This window comes from Apteryx rowi, unplaced genomic scaffold (genome assembly GCF_003343035.1).
Source record: "Apteryx rowi isolate R43461 unplaced genomic scaffold, aptRow1 scaffold_182, whole genome shotgun sequence".
Taxonomy (NCBI): Eukaryota; Metazoa; Chordata; class Aves; order Apterygiformes; family Apterygidae; genus Apteryx; species Apteryx rowi.
The window spans coordinates 855,604-874,629 of record NW_020448108.1 but is presented as its reverse complement, the minus strand read 5'-3'; the positions used below and the strand labels follow the sequence as shown (position 1 = coordinate 874,629).

Sequence of the window (19,026 nt, the reverse complement as noted above, 5' to 3'; positions counted from 1 at the left end):
GTATGCCTTATTTCTTTTTTTTTCCTCTAATAATGCTTCTGTTAAGCATTTAACCTTTCTTCCTAATCAAACTCCTTGCTTGCCCGTTCTTAGGAAGATAACACCAATATATATCAAGCAGGTGGTGAAAATTTTTCAAAACAGTCGTGTGGCCTTCTTTTTTCTCAGCATTGTAGATTTTGAAATGGGAAGAATCAGCACAAATGTTCTAAAAGTAGGTTCTAACAATCTGGGAAGGCAGAAAGAAGAAATAAAAAAATATTTTCTCTATAATCAATCCAAAATAGTATACTCCAACCAAGAAGGAAAAAATCCATGTTGCAATGCAGAAATCAAATTTTATCTTTTAGGGTGGCTTGAGGAAAAGAATTCCATGGCAAACCAGGAATTGCTTTCTGCTGAAAAACATCAGTTGGACAAAATAACTGATCTTTACATGTCACCTGAGATTAAAAGGAAGCACTTTTCCCTGCATGTGAGTGCTGCATCTTCTGTCAAAATACGCAGTGCAAATACATCCATAGAAGAGCTTACTGGAGAAAGTATACAAATGAGTAAGGTAGAAGAACCTATTTATTTCTTAAACCAAGAAAAGAAAATCTTCAAATCACTTGAATCAGTCAGCTATAAAGATGTATCTTTCGAACAAGACGATTTACCCAGGAACCAAAAGCCATCATCAGTTGCCCTAGCTGCAACATGGTATGATGATGATTCGGATCTTCTGAGCAACTTTATCATGCTGAGATCTAAGCATACGTTCACCCAAAGAGAGAAAAAAAATGACATAGATAGTCCTGAAAAGGGTATGTGAACCAGTTTATTATGGCATAATTCCAGTTTGAATTCTGTTCTCTTACACCAATTAAAATTGATACTAGTTCATGCTAAGAGAATCACAGGAGTAAAAGTTCTTGGAGGCAATGGTAAAATTTTTACAGTCTTTTTTGTGGCCAAATTTTCATTTAAGGATCATACCTTTAGTTTTTTTCCTAGATATTTTAGTTAGTTTGCTTGTCTGTTTTAATAAAATATGCATATGGGTTTAGTCGTCTTCTGAAAAGCAACTCTAAATGGTACTTTGTTACTCTAGAAGATCTGTTCTGGTCACATGTTCTGAATCAGGTCTCCTGACTTTCATAGAAAAACAGTAGTTACCAATTGCTATTTACTCTTAGCATTGTGGAACCAGCATAGCCTAGAGAGTGACCAAAGGTTACGTTTCTTCTCTGAAAAGAACTGTTTTAGCCTTTTATCATGGTGAAAACGCCATCAAACAATGGGGCAAAACAGGTGTTAAAACAGAATGTTGTTTGCAGGCCTAGTATCGTTGATAGCAATGCTTATGAAGTAAGGCCAGGCTTCTCAGGTTGAGCATTGCAGGTATAGAAAATAAGAGTGAGGAAAAAGAAGCAGAAGATTTTTAAGAAGAATATTCTTAATAGAAGAATATTTGTTAAAATAAAAGATGTATTCACAGAATCATAGAATGGTTGAAGTTGGAAGGGACCTCTGGAGATCAGCTAGTCCAACCACCCTGCTCAAGCAGGGTCATCCAGAGCAGGTTGTCAAGGACAGTGTCCAGATGATTTTCAGTATCTCTGAGGAGGGAGAAGCCACACACGGCCTTTCTGGGCAACCTGCTCCAGTGCTCAGTCACCTTCACAGTAAAAAGTGCTTCCTTATGTTCAGGCAGAGCTTCCTGTGTTTCAGTTTGTGCCTGTTGCTTTTCATCCTGTCACTGGGCACCACTGAGAAGAGTCTGGCCCATTTCTCTTTAATCCTCCCTTCAGGTATTTAAATGCGTTGGTAAGTTTTCCCCCCCTCAGTCTTGCCCAAGCGGAACAGGCCCAGCTCTCTCAGCCTTTCCTCACAGAAGACATGCTCCAGTACCCTGATCATTGTAGTAGCCCTTTGCTGGACTTGCTCCAGTAGCTCCATCTCTCTCATATGGGGGAACCCAGAATCAGACTTGGTACTCCAGGTGTGGCCTCAGCAGGGTGGAGTAGAGGGAAGGATCACCTCCCTCCACTTGCTGGCAACGCTCTTCCTCCTGCAGCTCAGGACACCTTTGGCCTCCTTTGCCTCAAGGACACATTGCTGGCTTGTGGTCAACTTGTTGTCCCCCAGCACTCCCAGGTCCTTCTCGGCAGAGCTGCTTCCCAGCAGGTCAACCCCCAGCCTGTACTGGTGCATGCGGTTATTCCTCCCCAGGTGTAGGCCCCTGCACTTGCCTTTGTTGAACTTCAGGAGGTTCCTCTCTGCCCACCTCTCCAGCCTGTCCAGGTCTCTCTGAATGGCAGCACAGCCCTCTGGTGTATCAGCCACTCCTCCCAGTTTGGTATCATCTGCAAACCTGCTGAGGGTGCACTCTGTCCCTTCATCCAGGTCATAATAGTATATTTTTACAGAAGTATACACATGTATACACAAGTATGGCAAAAGTATAAGCATATCAAGTATATATATGTGTGTCTATATCTATGTATGTATATATATAAGTATATTAAGTATAACAAAATATAATAAAAATAAAGTAACAGAAAATATTGGGAGACAATGTCACATTTCTAGATTCACTCTCCGTGGTAAAGTTGTATTAAAAAGAAAACTTGGCATGGCTTGGACCTCGTGTAGCAGAATTTTTGACAATAACTTTTTTCTGTTTGAGATATATGCCCCAGCATAAAAAGAATTTGTTACATAAAAATTTTCAGTAATAATTAGGTTATCTGTTTAACTATGTGCTTATGTAATCTTACGTAACAGATTATTTCTGGGTAAAATTCATCTGTTACTAATGCTCGTAGACATGAAAAAACTTTCATGGCTTCAGAAAGCAACAATCCTGCTTTTTAAAGATCAAGATATCTGAACTGAAGTCTTATGTTACCCTCTAGTGAACTCTGAGCAGAACTGCATCTCCTAAAAAGAAAACCATGACTGTGTTAAAAGGCAAACTATGTTTCATTTAGAAATAAAAGGCAAATAGGCTTGCAGAGGTTTAAGCAAGTTAAATGTAGTATAAAAAGATATATGTTTACAGGTACACCCCATTACTGCAGATCAGTGATGTCTGGTATATAGAGAACCCATTCAAATGTATAGCTCTTAGCACAGTGATGTAGAAATCATGTAAATTATTTTATATTCTTTGTAAGAATTAGTATTTCTTATTAAGGGTGTTTCTAAAATTAGTTGAAGAAAAGAAATGACAATACTGTTTCTAGGGCTGGGGTTTTTTTAGCTTATTTTTTAAAGATGTCATTCTGTATAATATTTAGTTTAGAAAATATAAGGGAGTAGTGTAGTAAAAATAATTTATTGACCCAATTTTGAACCCTGTATAGCTTTTCAAAAGCAGGAAGGTTTTTTAACTTAATCTAAAAAAGTGTTGAGTTTATGTTTTTCTTCTATCAGTTTGTTTACTGAGGAAACTGGAGTTCATAGCTAAAAATAATCAGTAATGTTTTGGAGCTACCTATCCAGCCACAACCCCTCTCAGAAATAAAGAGGTAGAGCTGCCAAAGGCATCTTTGCGGGAAGAAGCTGTAGCTGGTGAATACATATTTATAAGGAAGACGGGAGCAAGCTGTTGAGATACTAGAGAGTTGCAAAAGATAGCTGTAAGAAGTGAAAACAGGTTCTTTTCAATATGCAATTTCCTTCTTTTTTCTGACATTTGCAGCTTCCATGTTCATTCTGGGTCACTCATGGTATCTAACATTCTCTACCCATACCACTGATATATTTTTCTTAGTTTAACTGAGCTCGTTATAGTTAGCAGCAGCTTACTTGCTCTTGTGCATGTTTTCTCTATATATAGTCATCTGAGCTTCACTCTAGAGCTATACTGCAGAGCCACAGTAACAGCTCCTTAACATCTCCTTTTCCTGGCTCTGTACCTTTGGCCAAAGAAAGAGGTGGCTGACAGCACCTGACTTCTTGGGAAACATCACCTACTCCCTGAATTATGGTGCTCTTTCCAGAGTATACAGGCACATGAGGACAGTAAAGAAGTTCATGAAAAAAATTGTAATGTGTGCCATTGAAACTACTTCATTTGAAAAGTTATTTTCATGCAGTCATATGTGAAACGGTTTTCTTATTAATTGAGCTGGTCTTGTGATACTTCTATATAAATGTTCACCTGTGATTTAATGATTTAGTACTGCAGCTTGAAGAAGAGCATTTGCATGTTCACAAAGAGGACAGTTCTGTTTGCAAGACTGTAACAACAGAAAAAACAGAGCAGGAAAATGAAAACATCACAGTCAGTATTCAAGCATCAGGTATACAGCATATCCAAAACTTTTATCTTAGATAGCGTTGCAGTATAATAGAATTTTATATTAAATCATATCCACTCACACAAAACAAATGTGGAAATTGTTAGGCTTAGTGTCTGTTGCTTATGACTGGAAACCTTCAAAATAGGTGGGTATTTATTTTGATACAGATCATACACAGACTGAAAAGTACTGCCTTTTGACTTATGCCCAAACTAAGTCACCTTTTCATGCCGATCTGTCCCTCCAAATTATTAATCTGCATTTTTTTTCTGGCAGCCTAAATGAGAGAATTGGAGATGGAAGGAGAATAACAGAGATTTTGGTAGGAAATGTCTTTAGAACAGTAACAATCCAATATGACTTTATTCAGTAGGTTATTGAACATTACCCAATGAACTCTTGCTGTTTTACTTTTCAAGGCATTATATCAAGAAATATGCACTCAGAATAATAAATTTTGCATTGCTGGGCAGTAGAAATGGTGGAGAAGTACCTAGAAGGTGTTCATCCATGGTATTTTACAGCCCTAATGTAAGCACAGCCAGTACAAGAAAGTTTTAGGCCTGGTATAGATTGGTTTTGCATGGAAATACATTCACATTACCCATTTGCTTAAGGAAAGTCTCCTTCACAGAGCCAGTAAAAGACATGAGCAGTATTTTCATCTGTTTCCAATTGTGAAATGGGTTTATGAAGTATCACATCATGGCTGTAAACTTACTTTTTAATGGTTGTTTCTACAATTTTGGGAACAAGGCTCCTTTAATGCAACTGAAAAAAAAATTTAAAGCCTTTCAGCAGTCAAAACAAAACTATCATTTTGCAAAGATAATATTTAATGGGCTTGAATGTCCTATAACAATCCTTGAAATGAAGGATCCATCATAGCCTTGCACATGAAGGAAAGAAATCTTTCTCGAAAACAATCTATAGACAAAACAGAGGTTAGAAAGATTCACACAGGCGTTTTTCTTAACAATAGAACTGTAAAGATACATGACTGGAAGTATGCTTTGAAAAGAAAATGATACATTAATACAAGAATGCTTCCATAATACTATAGCATCTGACCGAATTCCAGAAAGGATGAAAACCTGGATATAATGATATACACCTTTTTTTTAGAATGCTTAAAAATATGAGCTAATTAATTGTTCTTAGGAAATAGTGCAATGACTAAGTGAAGTCAGCTGCTAGTCAAATTGGATGACTGTATAGGTAAGTTGGATGTATTTTTAAAAAAAGTAGTAAATCATTGAAAATGAAGAATCACAGAGTTCTGATCTTGTTGATATGATGAACTAAGCTATAATGGTGAGTACATTAAAAAGTTGGTACTGAGGAGTCTGACCTATTTCCCTGCGGAAAAGAACATCCCTTTCTACTCATTCAGCATTAAGCAGCTCTGTCACTTTGTTGTCATGGATTCTGATAGCAAGAAACTCAATTGTAATTTAGAAGGAATTACAAAATACCCACTCAGAAGCTATTAAGAACTGCTAGCATGAAAGAATGATGAGACTAAGAGCTTGGCTGGCTTAGCCTTGCTAAACAAAGACATTAGAAGTTAAATATCAGTGAAGGAGAAGGGCTGTTGAAGTCAAAGTTATAGTAATAAATGGATGTCAAATGGACTAAGAATAAGTTTAGACTACAAAATAGAAGAAGGTTGTAAAACGAAGAAGTAATAGTACAGTCTTAGTGGGAGTTTCAAGGGTAGAAAATCGTAACTTTTAAAGATGGAGTTTAGTCACTTTATGAAATAGACATAGAATAGAATAAGACAGCTGTATGTTTTGAGGAGTGACTTAATTCTGTGACGCAGGAGGCTCCCTGTGAGCATCTTTTTTTCTGTTTAAGTTATAGCTTTCGCAAAGAAGATGGTGCTCCTTGCAATTTGCTAGGCCTTTTTTGTTCAGTAATATATTCTTGTCCAATAGTAGTATGTGAATCCAGACTCTATTGCAATGTTTTCTTTGTTGTGTTATCCAGAAAGCCAATGCCAAGCATACTGTCTCTTGGAAGCTGCTGCTGCACCCATTCTAAAAGATTTGACACATCTGGGCATACTTGCAGCTGTAAACTGGAGCTTTATCAACATTAAATTTGACCACACAAGGTTTTTCCTAAAACAGCAGGAGAAAGTGATAAGTGATCACTTTAAAGAAGGTACGTTTGTAGAAAATCTGGATGTTTTTCTTCTGCAATACTAATACAGGTTTACCTGGTGACAAATGATTCACAATGTTTGATAAATTAATGATAGGCTTTCAGCAGTTTGTCATATGGGGATACAGTAATTGATTAGCTCTTTTATTTCCAAAATAATTTGTTTCCTTAGTATTACATTTATTAACGTAAATATTACAAAAAAGTGTTCTAATTGAGTTTCTAAGGATGTTTTAGGTATGCTTAAGAAATGTTGCTCATACATCAAACAATGTTTAAATATTTTTTTATGCTAGAATTTAAAACAAAAGGTCTGCATGTGTTTTTGTTATTTCTTCCTGTTTAATAGCTATTTTTTGTCGTGTCTGCATGATTACAGGGAAAATAAATGAAAAATGCTAGGCCAGGTTAGAAAAGAGGAGAATATCATTCATTTAGTTTCTTTCCAACTTCATTTCTCTCCTATCATCTGGCCTATGCAAACCTTATAGATGAAAAGAAGAATTTTCTTTCTGGAGGATTCATAGAAACGTAGAGATGAGGGAGATGCTAACATACCCAGTCCATTCCTAATGAATATTTGTATAAATATACAGAAGAGTCCACAAACTTTCCTGTTTTTAAATACCTGTGTTGTATCCAATCTAATTCCTCTTTACTTCAAAGTACACTGTTTTTTTTCATTCTTACTTCCCCAATGAACATAGAAAACAATTGTTTCACAGCGTAGTTATGATGTATTAGAAGACTATTATACCTCTGCTGGTCTTTTCTTTTACACTAAATATCACCAAGTTCTCCAGTCTTTTTTCATAAAATATGTTTTCTTACTGTCTTGTTGTTTTCATTCTAAATGTTCTGTATTCTGCACTTGTTTTTTAAATATTTATGGCGAGCAGTGACAAGAATTGGACACAGTCCTTCAGCTTTAGCACCGTCACTGATACAGAGGAACAATCACTTCTTTTGTTTTGGTACAACACAGTGTCAAGGTCTTTGTCTGTTTCTCTCTAATTCTTCCAAATTTGTACTTAAAAGTTTGATTTTTCCTTCCTAAGTGCTTCACTTGTCTTTTTGAACTAAAAGCTATATTAATCACAGTACACAAAAGGATTTGTTCAGAGTTAGCTAACATTTCTCTGTGTAATAGTGCATCTCTGACTAATTCCTTAATCAGCTCTAGTCATTTATCTTCCCATATATTTTTTTAGTATCCTGAAATCTACTTTCTTTTCTTAAGTCCACTTAGTCTGTAGCATTCACATCTTTCCTTTCTTAAGATAATGAGTGGCACCACCTCATGGTTGTAGTTCCCCAAAATGCCTTCCTTCTTCAGACTAGTATTTCCTCACTGTTCAGTAAGATCCTTGCAGGTTTATTCAGAATGGATACAGAATACCCTGTATTCCATAAATTGTTTGATTTACTCAGTGGATCTAAGACATCCTCCAAATCTACCTTCTCAAAGATGATTAAGATTCTCATCAGGAAACATTAATTAGGTGTGGGAAAGGTGATATCATAAGTTAAGACCTGGATCATTGTAGGACAATAGGAATGCTATATGTGAAGACTAGCTGGATCGAAACCACTTCCTATAAAGAATGTAGGTTTAAAATTTATAGTTTAAATTTTAATGAAAAGTTCCATATGAGGTTACCATTGTTTTAAAATTGCTTATTAGCTAGCAAATAATCTGTCATTTTGGTTTCTTGGGAAGAGTTCTGAAATGGTTGGAAAACTGGTTAGATGGAATTGTGGTGTCATTGAAAATTTTAGTGATTTGCCTTGTTAGGTGAGGAAATAGTAACATGAACAGTTGGGCTTGTACAGAGGGCCTAAAGGACAGGTAATTTATCCATTTCCATGCATATTTGAAGTTTCTCTTACTGGAATCCATGTGTCAGTGGGGATTTACTGGCAGACCTATGGGAACTATTATCCACTCCTCCAGCATACACGGTGTATCTCTCCACATCTTTCAAAAACACCTCCCTGTGTGTTGCTTGCTCTGAGTCAGATGACAAGGGAAAGGTTCTGCCATTTCATAGTCACTTGCCATCACCATCACATCCAGCCTTCCTATCTGCTTAATTGTGTTTAACTAAAATTCTGAAATATCAAGATCTTTTAAGATGCTTACATACGTATAGCATAATTTTTGAAATTTTATACAGACCACACCTGTGTCTTCTATTTTTAAAGGTAAAATAGATGAGAAAGAGACCATGCTGTTCAGACATGCTGCTCTGGTGCATCTGTTGGTGACCGTTCGAGACCTTCTTTTAACATGTGGCTTGGACACAGCATTAGGTTTGTTTTTAAAAGTGAAAAATACTACCCAGAATCCCAATGCTTGGTGTGTATTCTGCAGTCATTCCTTCATGTTTTTAAGCTGTGGTTATTTGTCATCAGTAAACTTCCAACATAGCTTCAATATGTTTTCCAGACCCCTTTGCTTCCCTTTTTCTCTTCCATCTTAGATGTGAATTCACTACAGATTGTATGTTGGTAGTGGGTGTGCTCACTTCACTATTTATGTTTTTACTCCCTCTGCCTAAGAAACATTCGTGGGAACTTCATCCACATACATAATGTGTTTTCTCGCTGTCTTTCAGAAGACAAATTTATGTTGGAATCTCTGTCTGGAAACTGAGAATCATGCAAAAATGACAGGTCCTCGTTGTTTTTACAATCCACCCCCTGAGTGTGTGGAACAATTTCTACCTAAAAATATTCATAGACTACTTGGAGATGAAGTACTTGGAGCTGAGAGCATTTTAAGCAAAATATAAAATATTATTTAACTTATCTTGGGGGTGGGGGTTTTGAAGTTAGAGTTTAATTCTTATCATTGAGCTCACACAGAAGCTTTTTTCAGCTTTCTGCTATTATGTTAATCACATTTGACAATCTGATATGACAGTTTTTAGCACCTAATTTTATACTATGCTTGTCAAATTTGCATAGCTATGTATTATGAATTTTCACATAGATGTATCAGAATAGATTCATAAGGGTATAAAGTCAGCTTTTATGAATGCCCTGAGAAAGTTAGACTCCGTCTGTGTATATGGAAGGAGAGGCACACTAGATGGCAGTTCAGAGCACCTAACATTAGTCTCTCTGAATTATCCCTTGAAGGAGGATGTTTCTTTAAAACTGACTTAAAATGGAAAATAACCGTAGTAAACTGAACTGGGAGGAGAGGGGGGAGAAGATTTTGTATTCACTTAAATATTTCTAGCAATAAAAGAGTGGGAAGAAAAATGTAAAATGAATATGAAAGTAGAATTCTCAGCAGAATTTTTTTCTGAGATTACTTTTAACAAACTAGCAGGATGACAGGGAGACAAAGTTTCTTCTCCTCAGCTAGTGATCATGTTTTAGCCAAAGCACTCCTACATGCTATTTCTTGATTACACAGCACCTGTCCTTCCAAATCCCAGCAACATCTGCAGCAGGAAGCTTTGCACAACTAAAAATAATCTGAGAAAATTTTTAAAAATTGAGCCAGATACTGAGTAAACAAATAGTGAGATACCCTTTAGTCCTCTTATGTTGTGAGGTTATGCTAACATTCAGCACGTGTATATTTTAGAAATGTATTTTGTTTATACATTTCAAATATCCCAGGCATTGTTTTCTGTTTATACACAAAACACATCACTCAGGGATATCTGTCTGCTGAGAAATAGTTGTGATAGTATGAACAAACTGGTGAAAGCCACAGGTGAAGTAAAGTTTTGGAGAGTGGGGAATATAAACAAAGTTGCAATTTAGCATAAGCTAATTTAGTAGTCTAGGTATAGGCTAGTTCAATATAAGAGTACAATTCTGGTATGTGCAGCTCTAGAATGTGATGTTCTATGATTCTGGGTGGAATCATACAGCAGATATTGCAGGAGATACAGCAATTTTCTAAAGGCCACTTCCGTACCTGATTAATAGTAATGTTCTTCCATACTGGTTAGTCATTAAATTTTCAGCTTTTCTGTGTGAGTTACCTTCATGTAAACTTTAGCTTGAAATGTAGATTAGATACAAACCATGGCAAATATCTTTTGTCACTACAATTACTTTTTTTTGTTGCTTTTTTAACAGGATATTTGTCCAAGGCGAAGGATATCTATAAAAACATCTTAGAATCCTGTTTGGACAAAATTTGGAGGCAGTTGAAGATTGTACAGTACAGCAGCCAGAAAAAGCATGAAACCAATCCCAAAATAACAGCACTTCAGTGTCAAATGCTAAATTGCATGCAAAGTAATAGAGAGGAATGCAGTGTTAAGGTTAACAATATAAATACATTTTCTAAGCAAACAAAATTGTGCCAAACTATAGCAATAATTATCAAACCAATTTCTTTCAACAAGGGTTAGTTTATGGAAGGCAGTCTTATAATTAGCTTTCTAATTCACACTCTTTGTTAAATTTGGGTAACATAAAGTTTAGGACCTCTATTAGGAGCAACGCAGATTTATGTTTCACTGAATCTCCTTTGCTGCAAGAGTGAAATAACCTACATATGGTTTTAACATTGCAAGGGTCTTATATTATTGCAGGTGTTTTTAGTTCATTAAGTATACTGTACCACATCACTTTTTGAAAATTATAACTTCCTGTTTGAAGGCCTCAAATCTTCTTCTGGTGCAAAGAAATCAAAAGGCAAGTCAGGATTGTGTACTTGTGCACACACAGTGGAATGTATGCATTTTGTCACCTAGACACCTCTGCTTGACCTCTGTATCAGGCCAGTTTCCTGCCATTACATAAAAGGCAAATACCCATAAAAGATAGTTACATAGAAGATAGAGTTATCAAGGAAATTCAAGTTATCCAGAGATACATTTTTTTTCGGGATATATGAATATTTTAGGTGATACAGTGCAGTACAAAACACTATTTACCTTGGCAGCTTGTTTATTATTTTACTTATAGAATATTTATCACATAATGAAAACAGGGGAAATATATATTTTCCTGAATGTGCTGTTTGCAATAGAATTTATGCTGCTGAACACTCAGACAAAACATTTTACTTTCATATATTATAATTCCTTTCCATACTCCATTTCTGGAGCTTTCTTCTTCTTTAATTTCTGTTAAAAGAATTGCACTAAGAGCTCTGGACACATTTTGATATAATTTTCCTGAAAAGAAAAATAGAAGAGCTTACTGTACACCATTTCAGAAATTAAAATGAAGATGAAGCAACCAAAGAAAATGTTGTCGGTTGTTTTTGGTGTCAGCCTTTCAGTACCCCCTCTAAGCTGCCTTTGGCATTATTTTCTTCACCTTAAGAGAGTAACACATTTTGCTTTCTGATACTAGGGTTTATGCTGTACTAGGGTACATAGGACAACTTTACTGTCTGCATCTCAGCCCAGTGATAATTTTCTTTTGCTTCTGAACTCCACTAGATTTGATTTTTAAAAGCATATAACTCTCCTCAGTTTTGTATGGCTTGCATGACTTAAACACGGTCATACATGTGTACTTATGCAATCTAAGAGTATATGTAATTTTATTCACAATTTTAAGACTGTGTACTATTCACTTATATTCAGAGACAGAATTCAATGACCCAGAATAGACAGAAGGAATATTCCTGTTTTAATGAGAAGTAAAAGTTGCATTACATAAGCCATTTCCTGTTCTATCACATCACATCAACATCGGTTAATGTGATGTGAAATATGATAATCTGGTTATACTTTTATTAGCCAAAATTTGCATTGATGCAGGATTATAATGGGAAGTTGCCTTGCAAGCAAAAAGTTGCTAACAGAATAGAATAAACATATTTGAAATAAGCTTCTGGGCTTTACTTTTTATTTCCTTATCATTTGTACTCGTGATTATGTAGAAAGAGAATATCACTAAAATACTATCTAGCTCACAACCAGATGTAATAAGTACAATGTTGGATGGTACATGAAAGAGCAGGTCAGCATTTTAAAATGCAGCCTGTTCAAAACTTCTGCTTTGAAATGATTTGCCCGGTGTCTGTTCTGTGTAACATATGGAAATAGATGCCTACTTAAAGCTTATCACACAGACTGATACCCAGGAGTTCTTCTATGACAAGGTCTTGCATAGTGTTAACATTTACATAAATAATTTTCTTGGGCTTGTAAGTCTTAGAGTTAGAAATGCCATGTCCCTTCTTAAACATCTAGTCCATGGCATGTACTATGAAAAGGGCCTATAAAATCGCATAAATGATTCAAATCTCATCCTGTCTGAAACAGAAGGTATGGTGTAAGTCCTCTGTGTGTACATATGCTTCTTTACATAGTGTGATAATACAGCACAAGTTCAGTTTGTGTCATTTGAATTGTTGGACAAGGTAATCCCTTTCTCCAATAGCAATTCTTTTAAAAAGTATCTGCAATTTGGTAGATTGTAATTCTTTTCAAAGTTTTCATCTTCAGCAGAAGTATTAAATGAGTCACAGAGATAAACTATCTTTAGCAGTACACTAAGTGCAATTCAGTGCATTCCATTTACAGTCTGGAAAATCTTGCCAATTAGTTCAGCAGTACATCTAGTACCTCCCTCCACTTCATCGCCATCTTGCAGGCTAACTTTCTGATGTCTTCAGTTTAAGTTTTGCCTCAATAAGGGTATCATATTGGTCTGAAAATCTCACCCTTTCCCATAATCACTCTATGGCAACAGTAATCTCTCTAGTGTGACATTAATAATGTGGTAAATGTCTTTAGAAAATATCTTTAAATAGTGTTTTACTTTGAATTAAATGTTCAGGTTTAAGATTTCTTCCAGAACAGCTTTGTTCTTGAATTCTGGTACTGAGGTCTTTTGTAGTATCATTTCTCCAACTCTTGTAATAATATGCACATACACTTATCATTCTTCTGGAAAATTCTGAAGTTTACATTTTTGCTCTCTGCTACGTCAGTCTTGTATTTTCTGTGCAAAGGAGGAAGAAGGATGTATGCAGACTGAAAGTACAATTTTTACATTTTCTTTTACTTGCCTTCTTTCAGATACTAATCATAACAAGAATGGACTCTGATAGAGAAAAAGCTGCCCTCATTCACAGTTTATCTACAGTGGAAGGTAAATGATGTTTTTTGCATCTATTCTTGAAAGATGAGGAAAGTGGTTTTCATTCTGTGTTTCACTACATTCCTGCTTACATGTTTTTTGCGTGTGTCACTTCTTTTTCTCTTCCTCAGACACCTTTCTATATACTTTTCTAACTGTTTTCTGTCTCCTGACTCTTCCATCTTCCTTTTTTTCTTTCTTGTCATTTTAGTTTCCCCTGATTAAGAGTTCTGGTATGATGTCTTCCCCTGGAAGAGCAATGATAGCTCATCTGTCAAGTCAAAGATTTGTTTAACAGAACACACAGAGGTGTGGGCAGTCCTTTGCCTAATTATGATTGCATCAGTTCTCTCAGTCGGTTGTCCCTTTTTTTGGCCAAGCAGTGGTCATAATTTTTCTTCCTTATATGCTTCGTAACAGCAATCCAAGGCAAATTCGGAAGTCTTAACTAAGCTTCCTAACATAAAACCCTAATTGAGTAGTAGGTGCATGTCATGACTTCCCTTAGCCATCTATTGCTGACCTTGTTTGTTAATTTGCTGAATGTGTAAGCATAAGCTGTACCGGTCTACTAAACTCAAAAAAGTTTCCTGTTTCCCAGGCCCACTAACCCAACCAACACTTAGACCAGTTGATCATTTTACCTATGAATAATTTTTGTACAAGGTTTTTCATCATCAGAGATTCAGCTGGCAAAACAAACGTTTCAGTAAGATTGTTACTTGAGCCTGTACTTATGCCTAGGGAAGCCTACTGACTCTTTCCTTCATATTTTTTTTTAAACCCATTTTTATAGGTCCTGCTTGATTGAGCCGTATCAACAATGTCATATGTTGTATTGTTCTTTTCCTTTCAAAATAAGGTTAAATTTCCTGTGCTCTTAAAAGATAGAAATCCTGTCTTTTAGAATGTTTTGAAAGGAAGAGGCGTCTTGTCAATGTTTTCAATAATTACAATAACATCTAGTGAAAATTATTTGGATTGTTTTAACATTTTAAGACTTGGTTACAAACACAGATCAATCCAACTAACTAAACTTTTGAAGAGAGGCATTTGTATTACTCAAATATCCCTTATTAGCTGCATCTTCCAGTCATATTTTTGTAACTTGAATTATACAGGCAGTGTAAAGGAATTTAAAAGATTAACTTTAAGGGGCAAAAAATGCTTTGTTTTGCACTAGTCTTCGATTTCTCATTTAAAGTTGCTCAGAAGTATTACTTGAGTACAAACTAGTTTAGCCTTACTTCTTCCTTGGGCTCAAAAATGGAAGTCTCCAAATCATTATACTTGCCAGTGCAATACAAACTGAAATTATGTAGGACTTTCTCAAGACAGACAGTGTAATTCATAGAATTTAAATAGTCTGTGTTGTTCCACATTTATTGCTTATTGCTGTGCATTGATTTATGCCAGCAGAAACTCATTTATTTGATTAAGGCTTTAATTCTTTTTATGCAGGTTTAAAAGCCATGGATTTGAATACTGAGAAAAAAGGAGCTTTTTTAGGTTGTAAAGATATCATAAGCAAGTAAGTTAAATTGCTGATTTTTAAGGATGTAGCCTGAAGCTAACTTTAGTGAAACTTCTGTTCATTTCCATGCAAGTGCCCAGTCTAGAGTAAAAATTTCAGAATATGGAGCTAGAACTCCATTCTGAAAGGTGAGAAGTTTGGCCAAACTCAAGTAAAATGCTTAGGTATAGGGCTGACAGGAGCTTCCACTGCTATCAGTCCTAAATGTTTTAGAAAGACTCCTCAATGAGGAAAAAAGGCTATAGGATTGTGATAATTCCGGATTATGAAATTGCAGGAAAATAGGAATATTTTAGGTAGATAATTGGAGTGGGAAGGGAAAGTGAAAAAGGAAATTACAGTTTTTAAATTCAGGAAGGATACCTTCTCTTTTGTAAATAGGCTTTAAACAATGTCACTTCAAAGTAAAAATATGTTGATTTTTTTCTGGCAGTGATTATACATGAACATAGGTTTCTTAAATTTTTTTTTTGTTTTTTTTTTTAAGCTTCAGTAGATATTCCTGTGTTATTGTACATAATCAGCATATTGGAGCAGACTTCCCTTGGACACACTTCTCATTAGTGATGGAATATGATTATTCTGAGAACTCTTGCTGGAAAAATCTGTGCAAAAATCTGAATATTACTTACATGACTTTTAAAACCACCCTCCCTGAAACAATACTAATGGGTAAGTGCTCTCCAGTATTGTAATAATACATAAACAGTTGGTCTGGCATCTGAAAGCAAAGCATTTTGTATTGTCTAAAATAGTTAATTCATGCACCTGTGGAAGAGAATGGTAATAAATTCTGAAGGCTAAAGCTAAGCAAACAGAACTGGTGTATCTCTTCAACTGTACAGCAAGATAGGAAGGTGCTGTTCTTTATTTTGGCTGGGATGTAGTAGTAAAGGTTGGTGATCTCTTACAAAAGACTTTTGTAGGTTGTTTACAGTTGATGCAAGCTGTATCCATGCCTCACTATAGGGGCTTGTTGCTGCAAATCTGAAGGAACAGAAGTTACATCTTAGTCTGAAAAGGATTCAGAAGAGTCTTATTCATAGAAAGCATAAAATGGATGCATTTTTATAGGGTTGAATAAGCAGCTGCATTTTTAAAAGATATATCCATAATAAAATGGATATAGCTTTAAAAATATATTTTTAATTTTCTACTTATGAAACTATTACCTTACGTATACAAAATGTTTTAGGGGATCACTGTGATTCCTTTCTTCTGGAGGTGCAGATTCCTTATGTATTTCTGACATCTGAAGGACTTGTTAACGTGCCAGATATCCTTCAGCTTTTGGAAACCAAGTGAGTGAAAATGACCTATTTAATTTTATTGACTATTTGTTTTCCATTTTCCAGGACATGCATCATCTATTTGGCTATAAGGTATCTACACATTACTGCAATTATAATATTAACATTGCAAGAGACAACAAGATAATTTTTGTACTGAAGTTGATAGCTTAATTCTGTAGGTTCACAGAAATGTCCACCAGAGCAAAATTAGCCAATTTGTTAATTTTAATGATGAGCTGGCACTTTTAATCAAAACAACTTTTTAAATTATCTACCTTTTCCTGAAAATAACGATTTGGACACAAAACATTTTTGTTTGAATGCTTCCTTTGCTTCAAAGAGTTTGTATTATTAGTTTGTTTTTAATTCTTCTTCTTCTTTTTTTTTATTTTAGCAATCAGTGCTCTGCTAAAAAAGTACAAACTAAAACAGTCTCATTTTCTGATCCTACATGGATTTCAGGAAAGGATAAGTTAAAAACAAGAACTACTTTATACGTGAAATTCAGATTTAATATTAACTTAATCTTGAATAACCCTTCAACTTTCACAAAAAACTCCATGTTCAAAAATTGTTGCATGTGTGCATTATTTCCTTTGACATAATTCTCTTGCATTTTGCTTTCTCAACAGTAAACACCTATTAAAAGTACCTTTTATTATGAAAGAAAAAAGAAAAGAAGAAATAGAGGATGTAGCAGTTTAGTCTTCCAAACCTAGTGTCAGAGATATAAATGGTTGATTTCACCAGATTGCTGAAGAGACTTGCCCGTATGGACATTCACTGTATCCTGCAGTCAGCTGTGAAGCCATTTTTGAGCTGTTTCTAATTACAGTTCAGTACACTAAACACATTTAGAAGTTTAATACTTAAAATTTGCACATTTAATTTGACATGCTCTTTTAAAGACTGAGCTACTCAAATTCATTGTTCAGCCTGGCCGTAAGTTAAACAGTCAGGGATGCTTTGCAGTTCTTTTTCACTAGACCTCTTAGCACTGATGAAATAGTTAAATAGGGAAGCAAAGAGCTATGTAGTTTCAGAGAAACTTATAATTCACTTTTTTATTATTTTCTGGATACACTATCTATCAAGTTTCTATGAGACTTACTGCTGGCAGATTCAAGTTTAGGTCTCTTGTATTTCCTGGAGATTGAGTGTGTGACTGTTCTCTGTTCTCTACTTCCCCTTCATCAGTCAAAATTCCCCTAAAACCATATGCAAATGATGTTCATTAAGTGAGTCTTCTGCTAGCACAGCCAGTAAAAGCAGGCTTTGCTCAGAAAAACTTAGGATCATGCAAATGGCAGATAGGAAACTTTCACTCAGTTCTTTTTCCCTGTGCCGCACAATCATGAAGAAAAGAGATACAGTTTTAAATAGAAAAGAAGGGCTGACCATCAAGAGATACTATTGCTAAAAGTGTTTTCACTTTCAAAAGAAACACAATATACCTTTAATTACTCCAAGAGATGTTAAGGAGATTTTAATTGTTACTCCATAAACTTCAGCATAGGTATCTTTTCTTGATTTATTTTTTTATATTAGCTTCCATAGTACATCATAATTTTTTGTGCACTCACTGGCTGTGTATCAAGGTAATACTCAGTTCAGTTAGCAATTTAATTGAATCAATCTTGTAATATTTCATTAAGTCACTACCATATTGATGTTTATTATTTGAATGTGTCTCAGCTTAAAGTGAACTTGGGTATTTGAAAGAGCTTAAGGCACAGTAAACACTGTACAATTTTTTAAATTTTATTAAGAGTTGCATGTTATTCATTTGCTTTAAGAAAATGTCATTGTTTTACCTAATTGAGATTTAGTAACAAGATTTGACTTCTACAGGTACAACATTACCTTTGTTGAAAGAAGCTGTAGTTACTCGTTATGGCTCTTTGGAAGTACAGATCGATATGTTGTTTTAACAATAGATGAATGTACTGCTATCTTTTTGCAGGTACAAAATGAAACTAGTATGTCCAAATTCTACACTGTGTTATGTCACTTCCAAGTCATCTCTTCATCCTCCTAACATATCTTTTGTTCCTCTTAATTATATGGAATGCGTGCATTATGTCATGATGCGAGTTATTTCCAAGTTCATGATCTCCAAAAGTGTGTCTGTGCCAGTTTGACTAGTTTAAAATGCTCTCCTGTCTGTACGTACATTTCTTCTCAGAAATATCACATTTGAACTCCAATTGAATTGTACTGAATATTGTTAAAGCATTTCCAAACTTGCAAATAGGGTTATATACAGGAATATGGTAATAACCAATCAAGTATATCAGTGAGGCTGCATAATCCCACTGGTGTACCTGTTAATTTCTCCTGATTCAGAAAGTTATCTAAATAAGTCTAGAGAATAGTTTATCTTAGTTTTTGTAATAAGTAGCAGTTTAAACAATAGTTTAAAATGGTTTATAAAATGCAAAACAAGACCATGTCTAGTTGAGATTGCATAATACTTAAATTCTATTAATCTGTTATGTAGTGAGACAGATGACTTTAGAGATAGCGTAACTAATCCTGAAAGATATATCAAGAATAACATCATTACTTCTGCAAGCACAATACAGATGAACATTCTCATGTGGTAGCATTTAGCAGTGTTGTCCTTCGTCAATTCAGTACAGCTATAGTATGATTTATGTAGGTT

The 19,026-nt window shown here is 35.1% G+C and overlaps 1 protein-coding gene across 1 annotated transcript in view; it reads left to right on the top strand.

Moving 5' to 3' along the window:
• CUNH9orf84 (chromosome unknown C9orf84 homolog) overlaps positions 1-19,026 on the top strand; it is a 55,628-nt gene that overhangs the window by 28,153 nt on the left and 8,449 nt on the right. Inside the window, exons 12-21 of the mRNA XM_026061571.1 lie at positions 351-806; positions 4,170-4,292; positions 6,285-6,461; positions 8,667-8,774; positions 10,566-10,753; positions 13,475-13,547; positions 14,997-15,066; positions 15,557-15,741; positions 16,265-16,370; positions 18,213-18,324. Of these exons, the coding sequence (XP_025917356.1) occupies positions 351-806; positions 4,170-4,292; positions 6,285-6,461; positions 8,667-8,774; positions 10,566-10,753; positions 13,475-13,547; positions 14,997-15,066; positions 15,557-15,741; positions 16,265-16,370; positions 18,213-18,324 (1,598 nt within the window). The remainder of the gene's footprint in view (positions 1-350; positions 807-4,169; positions 4,293-6,284; positions 6,462-8,666; positions 8,775-10,565; positions 10,754-13,474; positions 13,548-14,996; positions 15,067-15,556; positions 15,742-16,264; positions 16,371-18,212; positions 18,325-19,026) is intronic.